Consider the following 22,104-nt stretch of genomic DNA (forward strand, 5'->3'; position numbering starts at 1 on the left):
CTGACTCACTCTGGGCACCGGCCTGGGCCCAGAGACGTGCGCCTTCACTTCAAGTTCTGACTCAAGTCTTGGGAAATAGCGGCAGGGTTTTGTTTTTTTCTCTCTCAAACATTTCTACACACTACCTTAAACTCTGGGGCACTGCGCTGTGTCTGGGAACTTATTTCTAACTGGTTTCTTCCCGCAGAGGCCGCGGCCCAGAGCGGCGGCTCACTTATCCATCATGTTAAAGATCATCTCGCAGGTGAGGCCATGGTCTGGGCTCTGGCTCCCCACTGCGAGTTCTCCTTGGTGGCCCAGAGCTTGCTCCCCGGGGCACTGAGGTTCCCCTGAGGGGGTCCTCTCCTGGGTGGCAACATCTTGGGGAAAAGAGACCGAGAGAGAAAATGTGAGAGAGAGAGAGAGAGAGAGACAAGGTATGCAGATGGGGGAACCAGAATGAATATATATATCGAAGACAGTCGCTGCTGTCGGAGCCCAGCTGTAGGCAACCCAGAAACACAACCGGATTCTCAAACTCTGGCGGTCAAGTCTCCCTGCTTCTAAGCAGGGCTTTCTTGTGGGAGCACTGCAGGTACCAAAGACCAGCGGCTTCTCATCCATGAGATGCCTGTGGCACACTTCTCTTTAGATGTGACAAGCAAGAATATCCCAGACATGACCCCGGAAATGGCTCAGCAGGCCAGTTCTTGATCCGAGTTTGAGGGGTGAGTGTGTGCAGAGCTATGACTGTCATGAAGGCATTTTGATTAAGGTAGCCAAGCCCTCCAGTGACCCCCTCCCCCATTGTCACTGACTCTCTGGATGGGGTTAATAGCAGGGGTTGGGGGTGATGGGGGTGGCCCTAAGGGACATACCTTCCTCATGTCCTGCTCCTCTCTCCGAGGCCTGTGTCCTCCTGTCCTTGTTGGGGGCTAACGTCTCATGCTCCGGGTCGCACTTCTTTCTGTGTCTCTGCAGGTTACTCTGTGGAAGGTGACAGAGTCCCCCAGTGAACATCAGTGTCCCCATGTGCAGTCTGCACAAGGCAACTCAGCAGGGAGAGAGAGGTACTTGTCTGCTGCCCCCGAGTCGGTGCCTGAGGACCCACGTGATGGGAGGAGGTGTCCCTCCTGTAAGTCCTGCTCTGAGCTCTGCATGTGTGCCCCATGGCATGCTGCACCCTCTGATTCACCACAAGGTACATCGGTAATTACATATATTTTAAATGGTGACCTTCAGAAAGACAGTGGGCAAAGTGCACACAAACACAAACAACCTTTACAGTGTGTGTGTGTATGTGTGTGTGTATGTATGTGTATGTGTGTATGTGTGTGTATGTGTATGTGTGTGTGTATGCGTGTGTGTATGTATGTGTGTGTGTGTGTGTGTGTGTGTGTGTGTGTATAGGTATTTGTACCTGGATGAAGGTGTCTCTGGAGGCCAGAAGTGGGCATCAGATACCCTGGAGCTGAAGTAGCATATGGCTGTGAGCCATCTGATGTGGGTACTGGGAACCAAAGGTAGGTCCTTTACAAAGTAATACATGCTCTTCACTGCCGAATATATATATATAGTGTGTGTGTGTGTGTGTGTGTGCGCGCGCACGCGTGCGCACTGCTGGTTTGCCTGCTTGTGTGTCTGTCAAAGTGCCAGGTCCCCTGGAATTGGAGCTACAGCCAGGTGTGAGCTGCCATGTGGGTGCTGGGAATTGAATTCTGGTCCTTTGAAAGAATAGACAGTGCTCTTAACCACTGAGCCATCCCCCCCACCCCCCAGTGATTTTTTTTTAAGGGTAACCTCTCTCTTGTAACTAAGTCTAGCCAAAAGCTAGCTTGTTTTAATTTTTAAAATAAGAGCCATCAAATAGAAGACAAAGATAAATTTAACCTTCCCATGATGCTTACACTCAGTAAAACGAGGCCTGCCAGTAAACCAGAAACTCAACGCCCCATGGGTTTCTAGGCTATAGAGGCCTCTCGCCTGGTTGCTGTCCTACACTATGTCCTAAGTGCAGGACATAGGCCTCGTGTTTGAACCACACTCAGAAAGGATGGCTGGGCGTGGTGATGGATCATGTCTGTCATCCCAGCTAAGTGGGAGGCAGCGCTAAGACAGGTATAAGGGACAGAGCCCATTTTGGCTGAATGGGCTTGCTAGCCCAGCTTGGGTTCGAGTTCATGCTTTGTACAAAAGGACTTGCCCTGCCAAACTGCTTTCAGTTTGTGTGTCCTTGTGTGACACAGAGGACATTTACCGGCTCGTCTAGGACTTCAAATCTACCTAGGGGAGTGTCTCGATCCCCTGTTGTGGGGAAAGTGCACCCCACTCTCACTGCAATGACACCCGGGGTCTCAGGTGAACAACACTCTTTTAGATAATGATCCCAGGATTTTCTCAGCAACAGATGGAGGCGGGAGAAAATGCCATGGTGACCAGGAAATTCTTGTTCCCAAGACCCAGGTAAGAAGTACAAAGAGTGTCGATGTGTTCCTTGGTGTCTGGGGTGGGTGGTCTTTGGGGTGGAGTAAGAGAGTGAATGAGACTCAATGTTGACCCCCTGTAAAAGGAACAGTTGGACTCCCAGCTCCACAGGTGCCCCTGTGGATTCTGATTGTCGAGAAGCATCTACCATGGGCGCTGCGGCGTAGTGGGGGAGTCGGCTGAAGAAGAAACCAAATGCAGACCACAAGGGTCCTCCATCCCCAGAGGCTGAGATGCAGGAGCTTCTATATCTGGGGTTGAAACATGCCAGGAACGCAGGACAGGAAGCAGCTAGGTTAAAAGCCCGGCTCCCAGAGGCCTCCAGTTGTTCAGGAGTCACAGATCCACCTGATCCAGCTCACACCAAGGTCACTTCTCTTTCCCAGTTTCCCCCTGTGCTTCCCAGATCACAGCGCCACCTAGGGGCTCCACTTCTTCATGAGCTCACTCCTTTCTCAGTACCAGCATGTGCCTAAGAGCTGTAGGGAGATTACCACAAGGCGCAAGGCCTGGAGAACACTGCCTAGCAACCCACTCAGTTACAGTTTGCGTTCCTTGCCGTGAGAGTGTGGAATGCCTTCTTTGCTTAATTGCTTTTTTTTTTTTCTCCAATGCCTGGGTCACATGTACTGCCTCTCCCTCCCTAAAGCCATGCTGCCCTAACTTGGTATCTGTCTTATGGTTTTTATTGCTGCCATACATAACATGACCAAAAGCAACCTGGGGAACTTTGCTGGGATGTCCCCGAGGGGGACACTGAGATCATTCTTTCCCTAGCAGAAACAGATTCGTTCATAAGTGGCCTCCCCATGTCCGCTGTGAAGCCGTAGCAGACGCTGCCTGAGAAGCTGTGAGTTCTCACTCTGTTGACAGAGAAAATGAGCGGCTCCCGGTTTTGCATAGTTGTTTTCAGTCATGTACACGGTGTGTTCAGGACTCCTCTGAGCACCCGAGACAAGCCATAGGCTGCTCCCCCAAGCAATGTAGGAAGCAGCGACTGACCTGCCTGCCATGAATAAAGATTAGGGCTGGGAACCCCTGATGTAGTATATACTGAGTTAATAACACAAATTCAGGCCTGCCAGCCTCCAAAAGGATCACGCCAAGGATGCTAAGTGCAGCATATTTAGACTCTTCAGGACACAGAGACAGTGGCACATGACAAATCTCTGAGCTGGGATAGAAGGGACATCGGAGGTATCCCCTGGGTCAGCACTAGGGCCACCACTGGAAGGGGAGTCATGCTGCTGACCGGTGACATTCAGGTACGGAGACAAACTGATGTGTGTGTTAGTGAGCAGATACTTGTGAATATGCTTAGGTTGACAGATTGGGACAAATCGGGGCACACTTGCCTGCAGTCTCCCACCCCTCACTAGCATCCTACCAGAGAGCAAGTGTGTGCATCTGTAACAGGCTCCCGGTGCCAGGACTCCAGAAAGAAGAAACGTTAGATTCCAGATCAGGCAGTGACTTAAGTTGCTGATCTGTAGTCCTAGTTGATCTTGAAACTCCCTGCTGCCACAGAGACAGACACCCTCCAGAGAGCTTGACACCAAAGGACCACCAGTGTGCGTGTGGGACACTGATTAGACACGCCCCTCCCCTCCACATCAGAGAAACCTGGTCGAAGGCTCCTATTGTGAAACCTCCTCTTTCTCGGAGACCTATAAAGGACCCTATTCTTCCTTATCAGATCCCATGCCGCTGTCTGTCTGACCATGACCTTGAGGAACCTCTTATCCGCCCCTTCATCGCCCTTGAGGCACACACCTCAACCTAAAAGCTAAACTGGATTCAAGTGCCCAGCTGCACTTTAATTTTTAACAGCCAGAGCCACTCAGACACCCTGCTCCACCATTCCAGACTTACACACTCCGTGATGTGATACACGTTTGTTAAGCCCTGACATTTGGAAGTAATTTGTTATGCAGAAATGGAAAAATGAATACACCAACCGACAGAATCTAAAACGAATGTGAATGCCTCGCCTGATTTTGCACCCTGGAAACGCCTGAGAATGGGATCACTCCGTGAAGACATCTGCGTTTAGCTCACAGACAGTTGTCAACTGTCATACTTCACCCAGCCTGTGGCACACAAACCTTTAATCCCCACCTTTAGGAGGCAGAGGCAGGTGGATCTCTATGAGTTTGGAGCCAGCCTGGTCTATACTGAAGCTACCCGGGGCTACATCGTGATTTCCTATTTCAAAAATCGAAAACAAAGAGCTCGGTTCTCTCAGGAGTCGGAGAACTCCCTGAACGGTTTTCAGCAAGTTTGGACAATCTGCCCCAGTCCCCCAGAGCTGGACCGGATGGGACGGCAGTTGTACCAAAATGAAAGAGGTTAGAAACAGAAAGGACACTAGTAAGAAACCATGGGGTACTTTCTACCCCACAAAGAACATCACCAGCAGGCCATGTGAGCCTGGCCTGGCGGGCTACCCCAGCTCCTCCAGAGACTGCTCCAGGAGGGGCACAAGTTTAAGGCCAGAATGGACAATTTAGCTAGAGCTGATCTCAAAATAAAAGATGGGGGCCCGGCGCAGTGCTTGCCTGGTACAGTACCTGGCTCAGGTTCCATCCCCCAAAGGCTGTGTGTATGGGGTTCCCTTTGGCCCTTGGAGGGAGAGTGTGTATTTATAAAATGAGTGAGTTTTCCCAATCCAAAGACTAGTGGAAACTGTCCGCAGAGGAGGTGGTCACTGTTTGGAGTCCTGGCAGCCTCTGGGGCCGATGGATGCTCACCCAGCGGGAGAAGCGTTTATCACACTTGAGGCACAGGTGCAGGTTGGGGACGAAGCTTGGGTCATGGTCCTTCCTCAGGTGCGCCGTAAGTAGCTGCTTCTGTTGGAAGCGCTTGTTGCAGGCCAGGCAGGAGAAGGGCGTCTCTCCTGTGTGCATGCGCATGTGCGCCTTCAAGCATCGCTCCTGCAGGAGAGCGGGGACATAGCTGACACAGGGTGGAAGAGTTCCTTAGAACCATCTGTCGTTATCATGTGTCCCCCTCAGGAGTGCTGTGGCCCTCCTCAGAGCCAGGTCCTGCTGCATGCAAGGGGATCGGGGTCATCCTTCCCTACACGTGCAGTTTGAAGCCAGCCTGGTTTACAAGAGACCCGCTCAGGAACCCCCCCCCCCCAAATTCTCTGTGGTCCATACTTTGAAGATTTATTTTATTTCCTAATTGTTAATTAATTAATTAATTAATTAGTATTATTGTGTGTGAGTGTGTATGTGTGTGCACGTAGACCTAGGTCGGGCTACCAGAGGAGGCTAGAAGAAGGTGTCAGAGTCCCTGAAGCCAGAGTTATGGGCAACTGTGAGTCACGTAGCCTACACTTGGAAAGATAGAGAGTGGAAAATCCTGCCGCTGGTGTCCACTGGTGAGATAGTGACCAAGCATCGAGCCACACTGAGATCGCCACACACTCCGAAGTGCTTTTGTGTATGTGGGTGGGGTGTAGCAGTGATCACTGTGAGAAACCCAAAGCGAGGAACTAACAAACACTCTGAAAAGGTCAAACAAAGTCAGCACATTTAAAACTAACTCCTCATCCTAAGGTTCCAATGCCGGCCGGAGGGTTTGGGGCGCCATCCTTTTCCTGCTGGGTCTGAAACCCTCTTCAGGGAACCAAGGAGAAGCCTGCCTCTGTTCTCCCTGATCTGTGGGGTGTGTGTTCAGTATATGAGAACCCAGGAGTGCAGACATGTTAAAAATAAAAGACTCAGAGGGAGCTGGGGGGCTGGGGGGCTGGAGAGCTGGGGAGCTGGGAGCTGTGGGGCTGTGGGCTGGGAGCTGTGGGGGTAGGGAGCTGGGAGACTGTGGTCTGGGAGCTGGAGAGCTGGGGAGCTGGGGGTGGAGAGCTTGGGGGCTGGGGAGCTGGGGGGCTGAGGGTCTGGGGGTCTGGGGAGCTGGGGGTCTGGGAGCTGGCTCAGTGGGTATAATGCTTTCCGTCCAAGCATGAGACTCTGGTGTTTGGATCCCCAAGGCCCCTGTAAAAGCTGTGGTGATGTGTCCCTGTAAGCTCAGGCCTGGGAGGAGAGAGACGGGTGCTTGGGTGCTTCCGGCTAAATCTAATCACAGAACTATAGGATCCCCAAGTCTATCTCAAAGTGTACAGTGGGGAAACCAGAGACCCAGTACTGAGCTCGGGACTCGGGCACTGCTCATCCCACAGTCAGATGAGAGCCTGCTTCCTAGACATCGCGCCATGTGACTGGGAGACTCAAGGGTCAGAAAGCTACCAAGTTCAGCGCAGTGATGGCAACGTTTCCAAAATCTGAACTCTAGTTTTCTTTTTGAGAGGCAAAGTTTTATCGATGGCAACAGGAGTCCCCTGAACTTCCCACTGTGCCGTCCAGTTGTCAAGAAAACGGCGCCCGAGTGCTTATCACCGCATGCAGAGTCTGCCTGCCAAGGACTTGTTCAAAATGGAAAAAAACGGCAACCATGAAAAAGTGGGAAGAGGGCTGGAGATGGCTCAGCGGTTCAGAGCACTGACTTCTGTTCCAGAGGTCCTGAGTTCAAATCCCAGCAACCACATGGTGGCTCACAACCATCTGTAATGAGATCTGATGCCCTGTTCTCGTGTGTCTGAAGACAGCCACAGCGTACTCTAATAAATAGATAGATAGATAAAAAAATAAATAAAAAAATCTTTAAAAAACAAAGAAAAGGTTGGTAGAGCTGGCAACTCAAAACTTTCCCACTCCCTGGGCTGCAGAAGGCAGGGGAGGTGCTGTTCAGGGCCTCTTTCTCCCCCCACAGGATATTACAGACTGTTGGGTCAAGATCTACTAAGGGAACAACCTTGAGAGTACCGCTGAGGACATCTGGCGTTATGTATCATCGTGTGTGCATGGTGTGTGAGGGCAGCGCGCGTGTGGAGTCAGAGGATATCTCTGTGGAGTCGGCTCTCCCTTCCCACCCTTGCATGGGTGGGACCCAGGACATCAAGCTTGCTGGCACACCTCACTGGCTGAGAGGACACTTACTTGCCAAGCCATCTCACCACCCTTTAGACATTCTTGAGTGACATGCGCTTTGATTTGGCTTCCAGGCATGAAGGACCACATCCATGCCCATTCCGATCTTGTAGGGTGTCACTGCCAGAGCTAGGGCAAAGACACCACAGCCCTGACAGCAGATGCCCATCAGGGAGGGAATGGACCACTCTGGCACCTCTTTGATGCTGTCCTGGCTTGTGTGGGGGCCTGAGTGTGGTGAGGATTTCATCCCTCTCTGCAGCTCCAGCTGATGGCCTGTGGTGTGTGTGTGTGTGTGTGTGTGTGTGTGTGTGCTCACAGAGGTCTGAAGATACACTGGATTCCCTGGAACTGGTTGACTGCCACCCAACATGGGTGCTGGCATTCAAACTGCAGCCCTCACGGGACTAGCAATCATTCTTAACTCCTGACCTAGATCCCCAGCCTCTAGCTTCCTTCCTTCCATTCTTTTAAAAATTCACTTACTTATATTTTACTTTAATACAGATGAGTGTTTTGCTTGCTTGCACATACACGCACCACGCGTGTACCTGGTACCCAAGGAAGTCAGACAAGGGCATCAGATCCCCTGGAACTAGAGTTACTTCACGTTATGGGGAGTTGTAAACCACCATGTGGGTTTGCAGGATCAACAACTGCTCTTACGAGCAGAAGCTCTCTGCAACCCCTGGCCTCCTCCTTAAGGAGGATTGCTTCCTGGATCCCCCATCCACTCACACACCTGCCTCACACAGCTCACCTGCGCGCCTGAGCAGTCACGGCGACACAGTACCTGCTTGCACGCGTAATCACACTGCTTGCACTTGAACTTCTTCTCATTCTTGTGGGTCCTCTGGTGCTGAATGAGGGCATAGCGCTCATGGAAGCCAGCGGGACAGTATCGGCACTTGATCTCCTCGGGGCTGTGGCTGTGCAGGTTACGCAGATGGACACCTGTGAGAACCGCAGGAGACATGGAGCTGACCTGTGGCGCCACAGGTGCTCAGGGACTTCTCCGGTGTGGGTACGACAGGACGTCTTCAGCACCTCAGGGCTCCCCCACCACACTAGCTTGCCTCCCTCAGAGATGGCAGACTGCCCCCGTATCCCAACGGCACGAACGTCCCCGTGAACATCACTGCCGGGAAGGAGCTAAGCGGAGGGCTCAGCCTAAGATCTGTTCAAAGCTACAGAAGGTCGGCCATGAGTGTTGAGAACCTTAGCACCTTGTAGGGGGTTTGAAGCATGGCTGAGGGGTCTTCTGTAACAACCATGACTGTTGTCCTGCCGGGAGTCTAACCCCCCCTTGTCCCATGACCTGAGGGATGTTAAGCTCTCTCTAGGAGGCTCTTTACGCAGCTAACCCTCAGGCCTGGTGTGCCCGTGGCACTGTATGATGGTGATCAAAGGACACCGGTATGCTGGAGGAGCAGCCAGTACCTGCTGACTCAGAGATGGCAGACACCTTATTCTTAGGAGAGCCAGGGTCTCCACAGCCCCCTTGGAGGGGCTGCAGAGGTCGCCTCTGGCCTGTGACAAATAGGCTGTTCTTGGCTACTGGCTAGCAGTCCTTTGGTCCTAACAGACCCCAGTGGGCCTTCATGGTACTTCAGGAACCACAGAAGCACTGACAGACTACTTCAGCTGCTAGACACTGGTCAAATACCTTTACCCCTGCAGGGATATTTTCAAAATCTCTGGAATTTTCCAAGGCAACTGGTTGGACTTTTATTTTTGCAGACACTTTTACTGTCTCTCTTGTAATGTAATTTTGGAGAGAGAGATGGGGGAGGGTGGGAGGGAGAGAGAGAGAGAGAGAGAGAGAGAGAGAGAGAGAGAGAGAGAGAGAGAGAGAGAGAATACTTTTAAGTTTTTAGAAAAAGAACACTGGATGACTCTACAAAACATATGAATAGTTTTCCATATTTCTCCCTGCTAAAAATGTTGCAACGAAGCAGNGGAGGAGGAAGGAGGGAGGAGGAGGGAGGTCACAGAGATCTAAGGGCTCCCTTTGCCAACTCTCTGCCCTTGATAGCTCCTTGCCCTAAATAAATTCAGCCCTCCATAGCTCCCTGCACACTCCCGTCCACACCATCTCCCTCCTATGGGAAAGGCTGCCCTCCCCTCTCTGCAGGCTCCCAAGTACAAGCACAGAGTCGCTCCTGCAGGTCTCCCCCAGGAAGTCCTTTGTCACAAGGGCTCCCCACAAGAGAAGGCAGACTTTGTGTCTTACTAAAGGCTGCCTCTGACTGAAGCAAGTTTCTCAGGGAGAGCCCTGTCTCAGTTTCTCCTCTAGACCCTCAGCTCCCAGCAGGGTGTGCAAAGGGCAGGCGGAGGAGGGGACAGGGACAGAGCTGAACTTCTAACAACGCAGTTGCGCAGTTGCCTTGTGACACTCAGATCATCAGGACCGCTGTCCCTAGCAGAAAAAGTCTCCGTGTCTCCCGGTCTCAGTGTCCTTACCTGTAAGAGCAAGTTCAACATGAGATAAAACAACACCCGCGGACCGGCCCATGGCAGGACGAGGCTGGTCAGCTTCTGAACCGCACTTGCTAAGATCAGCCACCAGAGGGCGGTACAGGACCTCTGTAAAAACATCTCTAGAAAAGTTTCCCAGGCCCAGTAAGGGCTTCAGGAGTCAGAGAAGGCTCTGCAGATTTTCAGACTGAGGGGACATGGTTAGAGGAGATACTCACGCAGGTCGCTCTTCCTCGCAATGATGGTGGCACAGTGGGGACACTCGTATTTGGGCACATTCTCTCCATGCTTCTGTGCTATATGGATTTTCATGGTCCCGCTCTGGGTGAACCGGACGTGACAGGTGGGACATTCGTATGGCTTCTCACCTGACACACAAAGAGCAAGCAATTGACTCTCTGGAGCCCTAGCCAGTCCCAGGGATACTGTGCTGGGGCTTCTTTCCCAAGCAATGCCTTTTTGTAGGCTTTAGCCTTAATGGCAGGATCAGGAAGGCAAGCCAGATAGTAGCGGCGTCGCAGGGCCCCAGAGACGGAATTCCCTGACACAGACGGCCCCTCCCTCACCAGCTCTGAGTGGGAGCCCCAGGGTGTCCATGGAGAGGAGGCCGTTCATGCACGGTCTTCAGATAATAGACCAACCAAGCGGGTGCCTGGCCCTCACCTGAGTGTGTCCTCATGTGGCGCTTCAGCTTGTGGGAGTCCCTGCTGGCATAAGCACACTGGCAGCACTGGAAGGGTCGCTCACCCGTGTGTGAGCGGATGTGGCGCTTCATCTTGCTTGCCTAGGACATGTGGAAGAGGGTCATCGTGATGGGTGGTCAGGGCTCCGGCTAACAGCTTCATAGGAGAGACGAAGACGCTTGCATGGCGGCTCACGCCTGCAACTGCATCACTCAGGAAGCTGAGGCTGGAGGATTGCTACAGTCCAGGCCCCAACTGAGACCTTGTTATATATATCAGGAGACCTTGTCTCAGACACCGGTTTCCCCCCACTGCCTCCCCAAATTCCCAGAAAGAAAACCTAGGTACGATAGCACAGGCCTGCAATTCCAAACTTTGGGGAAGTTAAGGCAGGAGGATTGCTGCAAGTTTGAGAATACGCTGGGCCAGACAGTGATCCCAAGGCTAACCTGGACTGCAGAGACCATATCTCAAAACAGGAAAAGGAAAAACTTGAATTAACCAGACCTCAGTGTCAGGGTGTCCCCTAAAACAGAACTGCCCAATTTGCTAGTGATGAACTTTGTCACTGGCTATGTGCACAAGGTCCTTTGGGGTTAATGAGCAATGGTTGAAAGTCTTGCACGCTAAATATCACTTCTACAAACAGAAGCAGAGCTCCCTGCTCAGTCAGTGCTGTGTGTGTGTTTCTGTCTTTATTTCCAAGGCCTGGTCCACTCACAGCAGTAAAGTTTAAACCACTTGTAAACATGCGATCCGGAAAAGCCTTCCGAAGTGGAAACCTGAACCATTAGCTCATGGAGAGTCAGTCACCTGTGATGCACCCAGAGTTCAGAGTCCTCACCAGTTCTCTGCTAACTGGGTTCAAGACAGACGAACCCCTTGCCACGAAGTGCGGTTCTGTGAGCTACTGGCTTCTTTTAATTTTTTTTTTAAAGATTTATTTAATTTATATGAGTAGACTGTAGCTGTCTTCAGACACACCAGAAGAGGGCATCAGATCCCATTACAGATGGTTGTGAGCCACCATGTGGTTGCTGGGATTTGAACTCAGGCCTTTGGAAGAGCAGTCAGTGCTCTTAAGCACTGCACCACCTCTTTTGAGACAGGGGCTCACTTTGTAGCAGAGGCGCCTCAGACATGCAGCGAGTAATCCTGCTGCCTTAACCTCCTGAATGATGGTCCTGCTCTTCTCACTGGGGACACAGAGGCAAGGGGATCTGTGAATCTGAGGTCACCCTGGTCTAACTAGTGAACTCCAGGCCAGCCAAGGTTACAATGTGAGTGCTGGACCAGCCAGGGCTACATTGTGAGACGTGAGACGTGAGACGCTGCCTCAAACACAAAAGTGACAAAGAGGGAAGTGTTAAGTGGCAGAGAATGAGCTCTGTTAGACTCTGGAGGCCAGTAAGTAGGAATCATCGGGGCCTTCTCATTCACCGGGACAGCGGGCTTCTCTGATGCCACACCCTCACAAAACCCTTCCTTCCTGGTGCTTCCTGGGGAACATCAGCTACATCGGGCCAGAGGCTTGGGAAGCAACACCAACCCTGCTTACGATCAGGAAGACTGCATGGACCTGCTTCCCTGGGGTGCAGGAGGACACCCAGGCCAGAAGAAGGTTCCAAGTGAAACAGAAGATTCCAGATGGAATCCAGGTTGGATTTTTTATTTTAAAGGAGAAATAGAGAAGCCAGGCTGCTGTTGTGCTTGTCTTTAATCCCAGCACTCGGGGCAGGTGAATCTCTGTGAGTTCAAGGCCAGCCTGATCTACAAAGTGACTTCTAGGTCAGCCAGGCCTACACAGAGAAACCCTGTCTCAAAACAACAACAACAAAACAAAACAAAACAAAAACAAAAACAAAACCCCAAAGCAAAACCAAAACCAAGAAAACAAACAGAAAAAAAAAACCAAAACAAAAACCCCAAACCAACCAACCAACCAACCAAACAAACCAAAACAAAAACCAAGAGAACAAGAAGGAGAAGAAATAATAATGATATGGGGATTGCAGGAAGGAAAGAAAAAGAATTTTTAACACTGCTGTGTGGGAGGGTTCGGGGGTTCAGTGAGGCACACAGTAGGGGGTCAGAGTGGCAACACAGGACATCCCTGCCTGGCTTCTTGAGGTTAGCAAATGCTCCACCACTGAGCTACATCTCCAGCCCTCTTTCTCCCTTTTCTTTTGAGACCATGGTTTTAAGCTCACGATGGAGTCCAGGCAAGCCTGTAACCTGCTCCCAAGGGGACTCAAGAGAGTGCAAAAGCACAAGAAACTGTTGTGTCTAATCCATTTTCTTGCTCCTGAGTCAAGGGTAGGGCAGGAAGGGTGCAGCTCATCACCCTATTTCAATATTAGCCAGCAAGCACCCTCAAATGCTGGTGGGAGCAGAGTGGTCAGCGCCTCACGGTCCATCCTGAGTTGCACGGACGATGGACCCTCTGCCACTGGGCAGGATCTCAGAGCCTCGATGTCTCCTTGTCGGACACCTTCTGCCCCCTCACAACCTTTGCCTCAGATAGGAAAGCTCCTTTTAAAAATAGCCACAGCAGAAAGAGGTTTTTGGAATCGAATTCTGACCCGTCTGTGAAATGCCCCAATTTGTGAAACACACTTGCGTCATTGCTGGGTTTAAACTTTCTCTGTCCCCTTTCACTTAGTTCCTGTTAGAAGTCTCTGCTTAGCCTTTCTGTGCCGGCTCACGAACAGGATGCAGCCAGCTTCTTGGAACCTTGGGCACGGACTGCTAGAAAATGGACCTGACCAGGAGACGCCCGCCACACACAGCCTTTGTCTTTCTGAGAGAACTGATGGGAGGCCGCACAAGCTACTCAGGAAGCTGAGGTAGGAGGCTTTCAAGTTCAAGGCCTGCTGGGGGCTGCAGAGTGAGTTCAAAGCCAACCCGAGCAACTTCCTGAGACCCTGTCTTAGAATAAAAGATGTAGCTGAGGCCACAGCTCAGAGGTAGAGCCATTCAAGGCCCTAGGTCCAAACCCTGGTAACACATACAACACATACACGTACACATGTACACACAAACCACACCTGTTTGCCACAAGCAGTGCACACAGCTAAATTCCATTGAGTCAGTGATCGTGCAGCGCGCGTGCACAGGGTTATATCTTCACACCAGTAGCCCTGTCTGTCATGGTGGTGTTGGAGCAATGCTCAAAAGCCTGAGGCCAAATTTTCAAGTCCTGTGCTAGGAGAGACATTTTGATTTGTGGCCCCAACTGTGACATAAGATCCTGGAGAGGCCTTTTCAGCAAGTCTGAGAGCTCTCTCCTTAGTGTCTACATTTTCATCTTGTCTACATTTTCATCTTGTGCATAGGAGTGCTCTGCCTGCATGTATGTCCTTGCACCACATGCATGTCTGAGACCCAGAAGTCAGAGAGGGCATAGGACCCGTGGGAACTGGCGTTACAGACATCTGGTTGTCAGCAACCACGTGGGCGCTGGGAAGCAAACCCAGGTCCTCTGCAAGAGCAGTCAGTCCTTGTAACCGCTGACTGTCTCTTCAGCCCCTGCAGCTAAGAGCGTGCAAAACCCTGCAGAGGACCCAGGTTCTATTCCCAGCGCTCCTGTCAGGTGGCTTCCAACCACTACAACTCCAGCTGCAGAGAATCTGCTCTCTCTTTTATGCTCCCCACAGTCACCTGCATTCACACGTGCATACCATCCACAACAGAAATACATATAGATAAATCTTGTTTGAGAGGAAGCAAGATGACTTGGCTGGTAAAAGCACTCGCTGCCAACCAAGGACTGAGCTTAATTATCAAGAAGAAGAGAACGGACTCCATCAGATCATCTTCTGATGTTCACTATGTAGGTCAGGCTGACCTTGAATTCACAGCAATCCTCCTGCCACAGTGCTGGGATTGTAAGTATGAGTCACGATAGACTTAGAAATGTGTCTTTGGTGAATGGCTGGGTGACAGGTTAGTGTCCCTGGGTGTACAGCGCTGACTGAGCACTGCCCCTCAGAGCGACAATTTCTTGCTATGGTACAGGGTTGACCGCAAGGGAGCTCACCTCGACGCTGGCATACTTGCACAGGGAGCACTTGAAGGGCTTCTCATGAGTGTGTTTGTAACGCCTGTGCCGGACGAGTTCTCCGCTGGTGACAAACGCCATGTCGCAGTCCCCGCATTTGTAGGGCCTGGTTCCTGGAAAAATCGCATGGTTCACACTTTTTAAATGAGACTTAACTGCGAAACTTCCAGTGACTTTCTAGTTTTGAAATGGCAGTCTGAAAGGCTTCAGCAATTAAGAAGTTCTTTGAACTATAAATATCGTAGAAGTACGGAGACAGAAGTGCGGGTAACAACCAGTGCTTTTAGCTGAAACTCAAGAAGGCGTTGGGGGTGGTGGGGGGGTAGGGGTGGGGGAAAACTAAGCTGGGGATGGTGCGGCAGGCTTGTAATCCCAGCACTCAGAAGGCTAAGGCAGGGGGTACTGGTGGTTAGAGATCGGCCTGAGCTACAAGCAAGAGAGACCCCTAGTTCCAAAACAAAACAGAAAAAGCAAGCAAACAAACAAAAACCCAACCCAAGCAAAACTAAACACAAATGTGTGCACAATGGAACCCCCCCCCCCCATCTTGCTGGAGAGTGAGGCCCAAATGCTCCTGGGATGCTAAGGATGAGGTTTAATTAACAAATTGGCATTAAAAACCAGAACCAACAACGATAAGTAATCGACAGATCGATCGGTGAGCTGGGCCAGTCCCTAAGCCAATCATTCAACTTGCTCAGGGAGCTGAGACCAGAAAGATCACAAGTTCCAGGCTCGCTGGGGCAACTTAAACCTCTGAAAATAAAAAGGAAGGGGCTGGGGAGATCGACAGGCCAGCGGGGGTGCACCTGCCTACCATGCTCGAGACCCCTCCGTTAGTCCTCAGTGCAAAGGAAGGTGAGTGTAGCAGACGCTGAGAGAATACGGACAAAAAACTGTTTAAATCACGCGCCGAAAGGGAAATTATTTAAATGTTTGAGTTGCTGCTTCTGCAATTTTCCTGCGTTTTTTTTTTTTGTTTGTTTTGTTTTGTTTTGTTTTTTTGTTTTTTAACCCGGGACCCTTCCCTTCCTGGGCTGGGCAAGTTCCTTCCTCAGCTTCTGGGAAAGGACAGAGAAGCCCCAGGTGAAGAGAGAACTCGCTGGGTCTCCCTGCACCTCCCTGAGATTTATGGTGCATCTGTGATGGAAGGCCACCCGGGCCGGGCACCTCACCTGTGTGGGTATTCACGTGATTCTTAAGGAGTGTGGCGGTCCGGAAGGCCTTTAGGCACAGGTGGCACAGGTGTGGCCGCTCATTGCTGTGAATTTTGACATGACGATTGAAAGTTGAGAGCTTGGAGGAAGTGAACGGGCAGGTGTCGCACTGAAAGGTCTGAGGTTTCCCTGTAGAGAGAAGACACACACCAGTGTAGCTGGAAAGATCATCCCTTGAGCAACTCCCCAGAGGCCGATGTGACTTCCTTAGCCTAGTGCTGTTGAGGGTTATGAGATATCTCAAAACCTCAGGACGTTCCGTTTTTGATGAAGAACATCTTGTTAAGAAGTACCGAGCTTCTGTTTCCTGCCACAGGGCTGTCCAGGTCCCAAACCCACCCTCCCTGTTGTTAACAATAGACAACAGTGTGGCCCCCAGAACACTGGTAACTCCAGTTCCAGGGGTCTGATGCCCTCTTCTGGACACTATGGGAACTGCACACAGGTGGTACACAGAAATACGTACATTCTTACACATAAATTAAAAGTAAATCAATCTTAGCCACCCAGCAGTGGCTCACACTTCAAATCCCAGCACTCAGGAGGCAGAGGCAGGTCGATCTCTGCAAGTTTGAGGTTAGTCTGGCCTACAGAGCGAGTTCCAGGACAGCCAAAGCTACAGAGAGAAACCCTGTCTTGAAAATCAAGAAACAAACAAACCAATCAGTCTTTTGTTTGTTTGTTTGTTTTTGTTTTTCAAGACAGGGTTTCTCTGTGTAGCCCTGGCTGTCCTGGAACTCACCCTGTAGACCAGGCTGGCCTCGAACTCGGAAATCTACCTGCCTCTGCCTCTGCCTCCCAAGCGCTGGGATTAAAGGTGTGCGCTACCACGCCCGGCAAACCAATCAGTCTTGTTAAACTGTCATTTACAGTGTGGTATAGATCAAGGAGGTCAGAAGACAAGGTGTCTGCTCCAAGCAGGGATTCCCAGAAACAAGTCTCCCATAGACATGGACCCGAGTGGGTATGTTCTCTGTTGGGTAAAATGAAGACTCCCCGCCCCCCAGCCCCCAGTGCCTTCCCAGAATCCTCCACCTAAGCCAGGAGAGCTCTGGGAAACTGGCATGAAGCTGAACAAAGCCACAGCCCACAGCCACAAGCGACTATTTAAATTTGTATCTAAAATAACTAAAAACAAAACCAAATGTGGCCCCTCATTTGAGTGCCACTGGCCACACACGGATGGTGGCTACAGACCTGGAAACATTCCTTTCCTGTACCTCTGATGTTCCCTTTGGCAGAGCCAGGCCATACAGACAAGTGAGGACATCCTTCCCCCGGAAGACAGCCGTGAAGGAGGGACGCAGCCTCAGCTAACACTTCCTGACAAAGCTTGCGGGGAGCTGGCCGAGGGCAGTTTCTAGCTTGTAGTACTGTGGGAGATCATATCTGCTTTTTGAAGACACCAAGCTTGCTGACAATAACGATAGGAGAGTCCCAGGAGCAGCCAAGGTTGGGAAGGTGCGTCTCCACAGAGGACACATAGGTGGCCAATACATGCTTGGAACAACACCCGTTAGAGACGAACACGAAAGCAGTGAGATTCCCCTCCACACCTGTACCAGACCAGCAGCACTTGGTCAGGGTGTGGGGACACGAGCCTCGGACACTGCAGGCGGCTGTGGAGATCGTTTGGCAGTTTCTCGGAAAGCTAGGCATGGAGCTGGAGAGGTAGTGTGGAAGAGTGCTTTCTAAGCAAGCGCGAGGACCTGAGTTCAAATCCCCAGCACCCATGTAAGAAGCCAGGCATGGTCATGCATGCCTTTAACTCTCGTGCTGTGGGAGCTGGAGACAGAAGGAACTGGGGTTTGCTGGCCTAGTGAGAGAGGGGTGGTCCCAAGAGAGTAAGTAAGGTAGAGAGTGACACAGCAGAATAGTCTATGGCCTCTCCCTGTGGGGTCTCCACATGCACTCACGGGCATGTACACACCCAACACACACACACACACACACACACACACACACACGCACACACACACGAGTTAAACATGGAAGGAAGATATAATCCAGCAATTCCACTCTGTATGTACATCCCCCTAAAATAAAGTACATAAATAGCCATAGCAAAACCATTCACCATAGCCAAAGAACAGGGACCACCATCCAGCAAAGGAGGACTGAATGAATAAGTAATTGTGGTATGTCCATACAATAGAATATTAGGCAGCTGTGAAAAAGAAAATGCTAATATATGCTACCATATGGATGAACCCTGAAACTATAATAAGCAAAAGAATAAAGAGCCAGAGAGCACATGGTTGAAAAGTATTATTATGGACATATCCAAACGTCCATAAAAAAAATAAAAAAAGTATACTGATGGTTCGCAGGGCGTGGAGGCCAGGGGTGGAAAGTATGAAGACGGAAGAGATAGGGTGATAAAAGTGCTTTGGAATTAGAGTGCTAATGGTTACATGGGATCGCGACTATATTAAAAACTGAAAAATTAACTAGGAGGGAAATTTGGGGCTTCAGCCTCATGGCTGACTGTTGTGTGCCATTACTATAAGGCAAAGAGTCAAATCCCCACCTCCAGAGGCAAAAACCTACAGGAGGACTCTGGCTATGTACAGGGAACTGAAGTGTTGCAACGCTGGCTGGTCCCTTTATAAACTGAGTTGCCTCCTTCCCTACCCTGGCCATTGGCTACTAGAGGAGAAAGGTGGCTTTTAGTGGTGTTTTTTGTTTGTTTGTTTGTTCGTGTTCTTGTTTTTTATTTTGGCTGGACTGGGGAAGGAAGCCAGGGTCTCATGCATGCTGAGAAAGCGCTGAGCCACTGAGCCACTTCCCAGTCAGACAGAACTTTTTCAAAGTCACCTAGAAATTGAGATAATAGGATAGAACGTCTCCATTTAAATAAGTGAGAAATTACTTTGAAAGAGCAGCCCACTAAATCGCCGTGAGAGTCAAACGCTTCCTGTGGGTTGCTAGGGTGCTGTCTATTGCAATATGAGAATGGGGCCTCCACAGAACCTCGAAGGTCCCTCCCAGTCTCTGAGTACCCACCACTGAGATTCCCTGACAGGGCTGCCGACGCCCATCCACACATGAAGGTTAGTCACTCTTTCTGCTGTCCTGACCCTCTGTCCCAGACCCTAGGCTGGCTTTGTTCCACACAATTGTCTCCAGCCTGGCTCTCCTTCCTGGCCTTCAGTCTGATTCTGTCTTTCTTTCTGACCCCCACGTTTGCTGGTCCCCTTTTCTGGCCTTCTGCAGGAAGGACGCTCTGGTCTTATTCCCTAAGCCCTAACTCTTCTACAGGGCTCTCTGCCCTGGTCCGTAATTATCTCACTGAACACTCACAAGGAATTTCAAGCCAGAAGGCAGAGGCTGGGGCCCGGCCTGGGATTTATGTGTGTAATGTTTTCTGGAACATTTAAAAACAGCTTTTTAAATGTCTGAGTGTAAAATAAAATAAAAAAAAACAACACTTTGAGATTTGATTTACAGTACAGAGCATCAGTGTAAAATTTCTTCCACTTCCTGATGTTCTGAAAGAAACTTTTAGAAGTCAACACTTCAGACCTCAATAATTGCCACCCTCCCAGGAGAGAAACAAGGGTTTCCCAGTGTATCTTGGGGCTGGCCAGCCTACCCTTGGACTGCCTCTGTGGTTTTGCGGCTTGGGCTCTCGGCCCACTTGTCTGCTTCGCCGCTGGTGGATCTTGCTGTTCTTCTAGGTTTAGATGGGAAATGGTCAGAACAATTTCGTCTTTTCCTTCTTCTGGTTTCATCTCCACAAGGAGGAATCTCTCTTCTTTCTGGTCCGTCTCTCCCTGGGGCGGGAGCTGGTCCTTTTCATCATCTTCGGGCTAATAGGTCAAAATGAGCAAGAAGAGGCAACGGTTATAGTTATAGTCTGATAAAATTCTTCATTCTGGCAAACTGTGCAGCACAGAAGGGGAAGCCGGCAGGTGAGACCACGGATGGGCATCACACGGGCATCACATCTGTGACTCAGCATCTGGGGTTCTGTGGGGACTCTGTCTTTGTTGTTGTTGTTTGTTTGTTTGTTGCCTTATTTTCAGGGAGTGGGGGCAGGGTCTCAGGTAGTTGAGTCAGTCTCAAATTCACAATATTCTTGAGGATGAACCTGAACATCTAATCCTCCTGAATGCCAGAATCACAGGGTACCACCAAGCCAGGGTTATAAGGTGCTAGGGATGAAACCCAGGCTTCGTGAATGCCAGGCAAGCACCATACCAACTGAACTACATCTCCAGACCATAATACTTCTTTTTTTAAAAGATGTATTTATTTATTAATTATATTTATATAAGTACACCGTTTTCAGACACACCAGAAGAGGGCATCAGATCCTATGACAGATGGTTGTGAGCCACCATGTGGTTGCTGGGATTTGAACTCAGGACCTCTGGAAGAGCAGTCAGTGCTCTTAACCGCTGAGCCATCTCACCAGCCCAATATTTCTTTTTTTAAAAACACAATGTACTTTATGTTAATAACATCATTTCCTGAAACTTTTAAAAAGCCTTTAAACACACACACATTTATGTGTGTTTATATATGGTAAGACATATATATATATATATATATATATATATATATATATATATATAAGCAAGGTCTTGTTATTTTACTGTGTTTCATTTTCCAACGTCAAATATATCGTCTATACATAATATAGCCCAAAGCTTCAATCTAAGAAAACTCAGTTTTAGCTTTCTCTATCCCACAAGGCATCAGTGTATAAGAACGAACCGTACCTTCTTCAGGGCCATGCTTTCATCCAAGTTTGGCGTTAACTCTTGGTTCTCCTCGGCCACTAGCACATTCTCTCTCAGCAGGTGAAAATGTATCAGCTCCAGTTCCTCTGGTGGGTACAGCTCTTCCGGGATGCTGACCGTCAGGCAATGCTGAAGGCTGAGCTGGGACTCTGTGTCGAGCCACAGCACGGATGGCAACTGCAGTATGCCTTCCGTCTCTGGTACCATCCCTGGCAGCTCCTCGGAGTGTGGCACGCTCAGCCATCCCAGCCCCTGTAGGTGCACATCCTGGGACTCCAGGTGCACGGTTTGCAGGGTCAGTATCGGCCGATCGCTCTCCACCGGGGCCCTGGCCTCCAGAAGCAGGCAGCTGTTCTCAGCCTCCGCCTCCTCGACAGCTCCCTCCTGAGCTTCCACTCTTTGTACCCCGTCCTCCTCTTTCTCCTCCTCTAGGTCTCCAGGTTTCAACGTCTGCTCTTTGATCTGGGTGAAGTGCCCAGAAGGGACAGGGACCTCAGCGGCAGCCATGGTGACGACCCCTGATGGAAAAAGCGCATGCAATCTTTTTGGGGTGCAGAGGTGCTGGGGCCTAGTAGACATGGGCATTGACCAAGGTGCACAAGATGGGAACAACATTCCAGGCCAGTTTGGACTCCGTAGTGAGACTGTGTCTCAACCCCACTCCCACACCCTGCAAAAAAAATCTCTGACGGGACTTAGATGATATTCCAACATTCTAAGTCCCAGGCTGGGCTCGGGATGGTGAAGGGTGGTAGTTTGCGTTGGCATGGTTCAGGGCTGAGCAAAACCGGGGTCAGCCCCCCGACTCTGTGGGACACGACACGTGAGGTTTTTAGGGCAGAGCAACCTCTCTTTGGCCTCGTGACGCCATGTGCACACGGCCCACCAGCCTCCATGCCTGCCTCCCAAGCTCGCGCCCCACCCGTCCTGCCCCGCCCAGCCTCACCCCACCCATGCCCATGCCCCCTGGTGCTCCCCAGGAGGCAGAGGCACCCCAGGACCTCACCACGGAGGCAGAACCTGAACTGTCGACCGTGTGGCCGCCACCTTGCCACCTCGTGCTAAGTTGCTCTTCGTGCAGCAGCCGCTGCCACCACCTCCCTCTACGAGAGCCCTGCGCAGGTGCTGGCGGGAAAGGGGTGGAGCCAAGGAGAGGAAGATGGTGGAGATGGAGGAGTGGGGTAAGGGGCACAGGACCCCAAGGGGGCGCTGGAGTCCTCGGGGCGGGGAAATGATAGGCAGAGAAGAAAAGATGGAATCTTAGGAGGGGGTGGAGTCCTGAAGGATGAGGGACAGAGTTGTGGAGCCTTGGGTGGGGCACTGTAATCCTGGGGAAGATGATGGACAGACAGGGAGAGATGGAGTCCTGAGGGGACGCTGGAGTCATGGAGGGGATGATGGACACACAAAGGGATGGAGTTCTGAGGGGGCGCTGGAGTCCTGCGGAGGAGATGATGGGCAGAGAGG

General features: G+C 50.8%; 1 protein-coding gene across 2 annotated transcripts; it reads right to left on the minus strand.

The window, feature by feature from the left end:
* Window positions 1-174: 174 nt before the first annotated feature.
* Window positions 175-21,144, minus strand: Ctcfl (CCCTC-binding factor like). 2 transcript variants are annotated; one of them, XM_021194694.2, is made up of 10 exons: window positions 20,617-21,144; window positions 19,485-19,701; window positions 15,848-16,018; window positions 14,652-14,785; window positions 10,593-10,713; window positions 10,148-10,297; window positions 8,245-8,405; window positions 5,214-5,396; window positions 858-966; window positions 175-329 (listed from the first exon to the last, which is right to left on the minus strand). In XM_021194694.2, the coding sequence occupies exons 1-10, from the start codon at window positions 21,142-21,144 to the stop codon at window positions 211-213; spliced, it is 1,893 nt and encodes a 630-aa protein (XP_021050353.1). In that variant the 3' UTR covers window positions 175-210. The 2 variants fall into 2 exon arrangements, with proteins under 2 accessions (XP_021050353.1, XP_021050352.1); XM_021194693.2 differs by having other exon boundaries at window positions 175-359.
* Between the last annotated feature and the right edge of the window lie 960 nt (window positions 21,145-22,104).

Source organism: Mus pahari, chromosome 3 (assembly GCF_900095145.1).
Source record: "Mus pahari chromosome 3, PAHARI_EIJ_v1.1, whole genome shotgun sequence".
Lineage (NCBI taxonomy): Eukaryota > Metazoa > Chordata > Mammalia > Rodentia > Muridae > Mus > Mus pahari.

Coding starts and splice junctions, on each gene's coding strand:
- Ctcfl (XM_021194693.2), bottom strand. CDS start 21,144: ATGGCTGCCGCTGAGGTCCCTGTCCCTTCTGGGCACTTCACCCAGATC. Junction 16,019..19,484: donor ACCACAGAGGCAGTCCAAGG/GTAGGCTGGCCA, acceptor TTCTCTCTACAG/GGAAACCTCAGACCTTTCAG. Junction 5,397..8,244: donor GTGATTACGCGTGCAAGCAG/GTACTGTGTCGC, acceptor GCTCTCCTGCAG/GAGCGATGCTTGAAGGCGCA.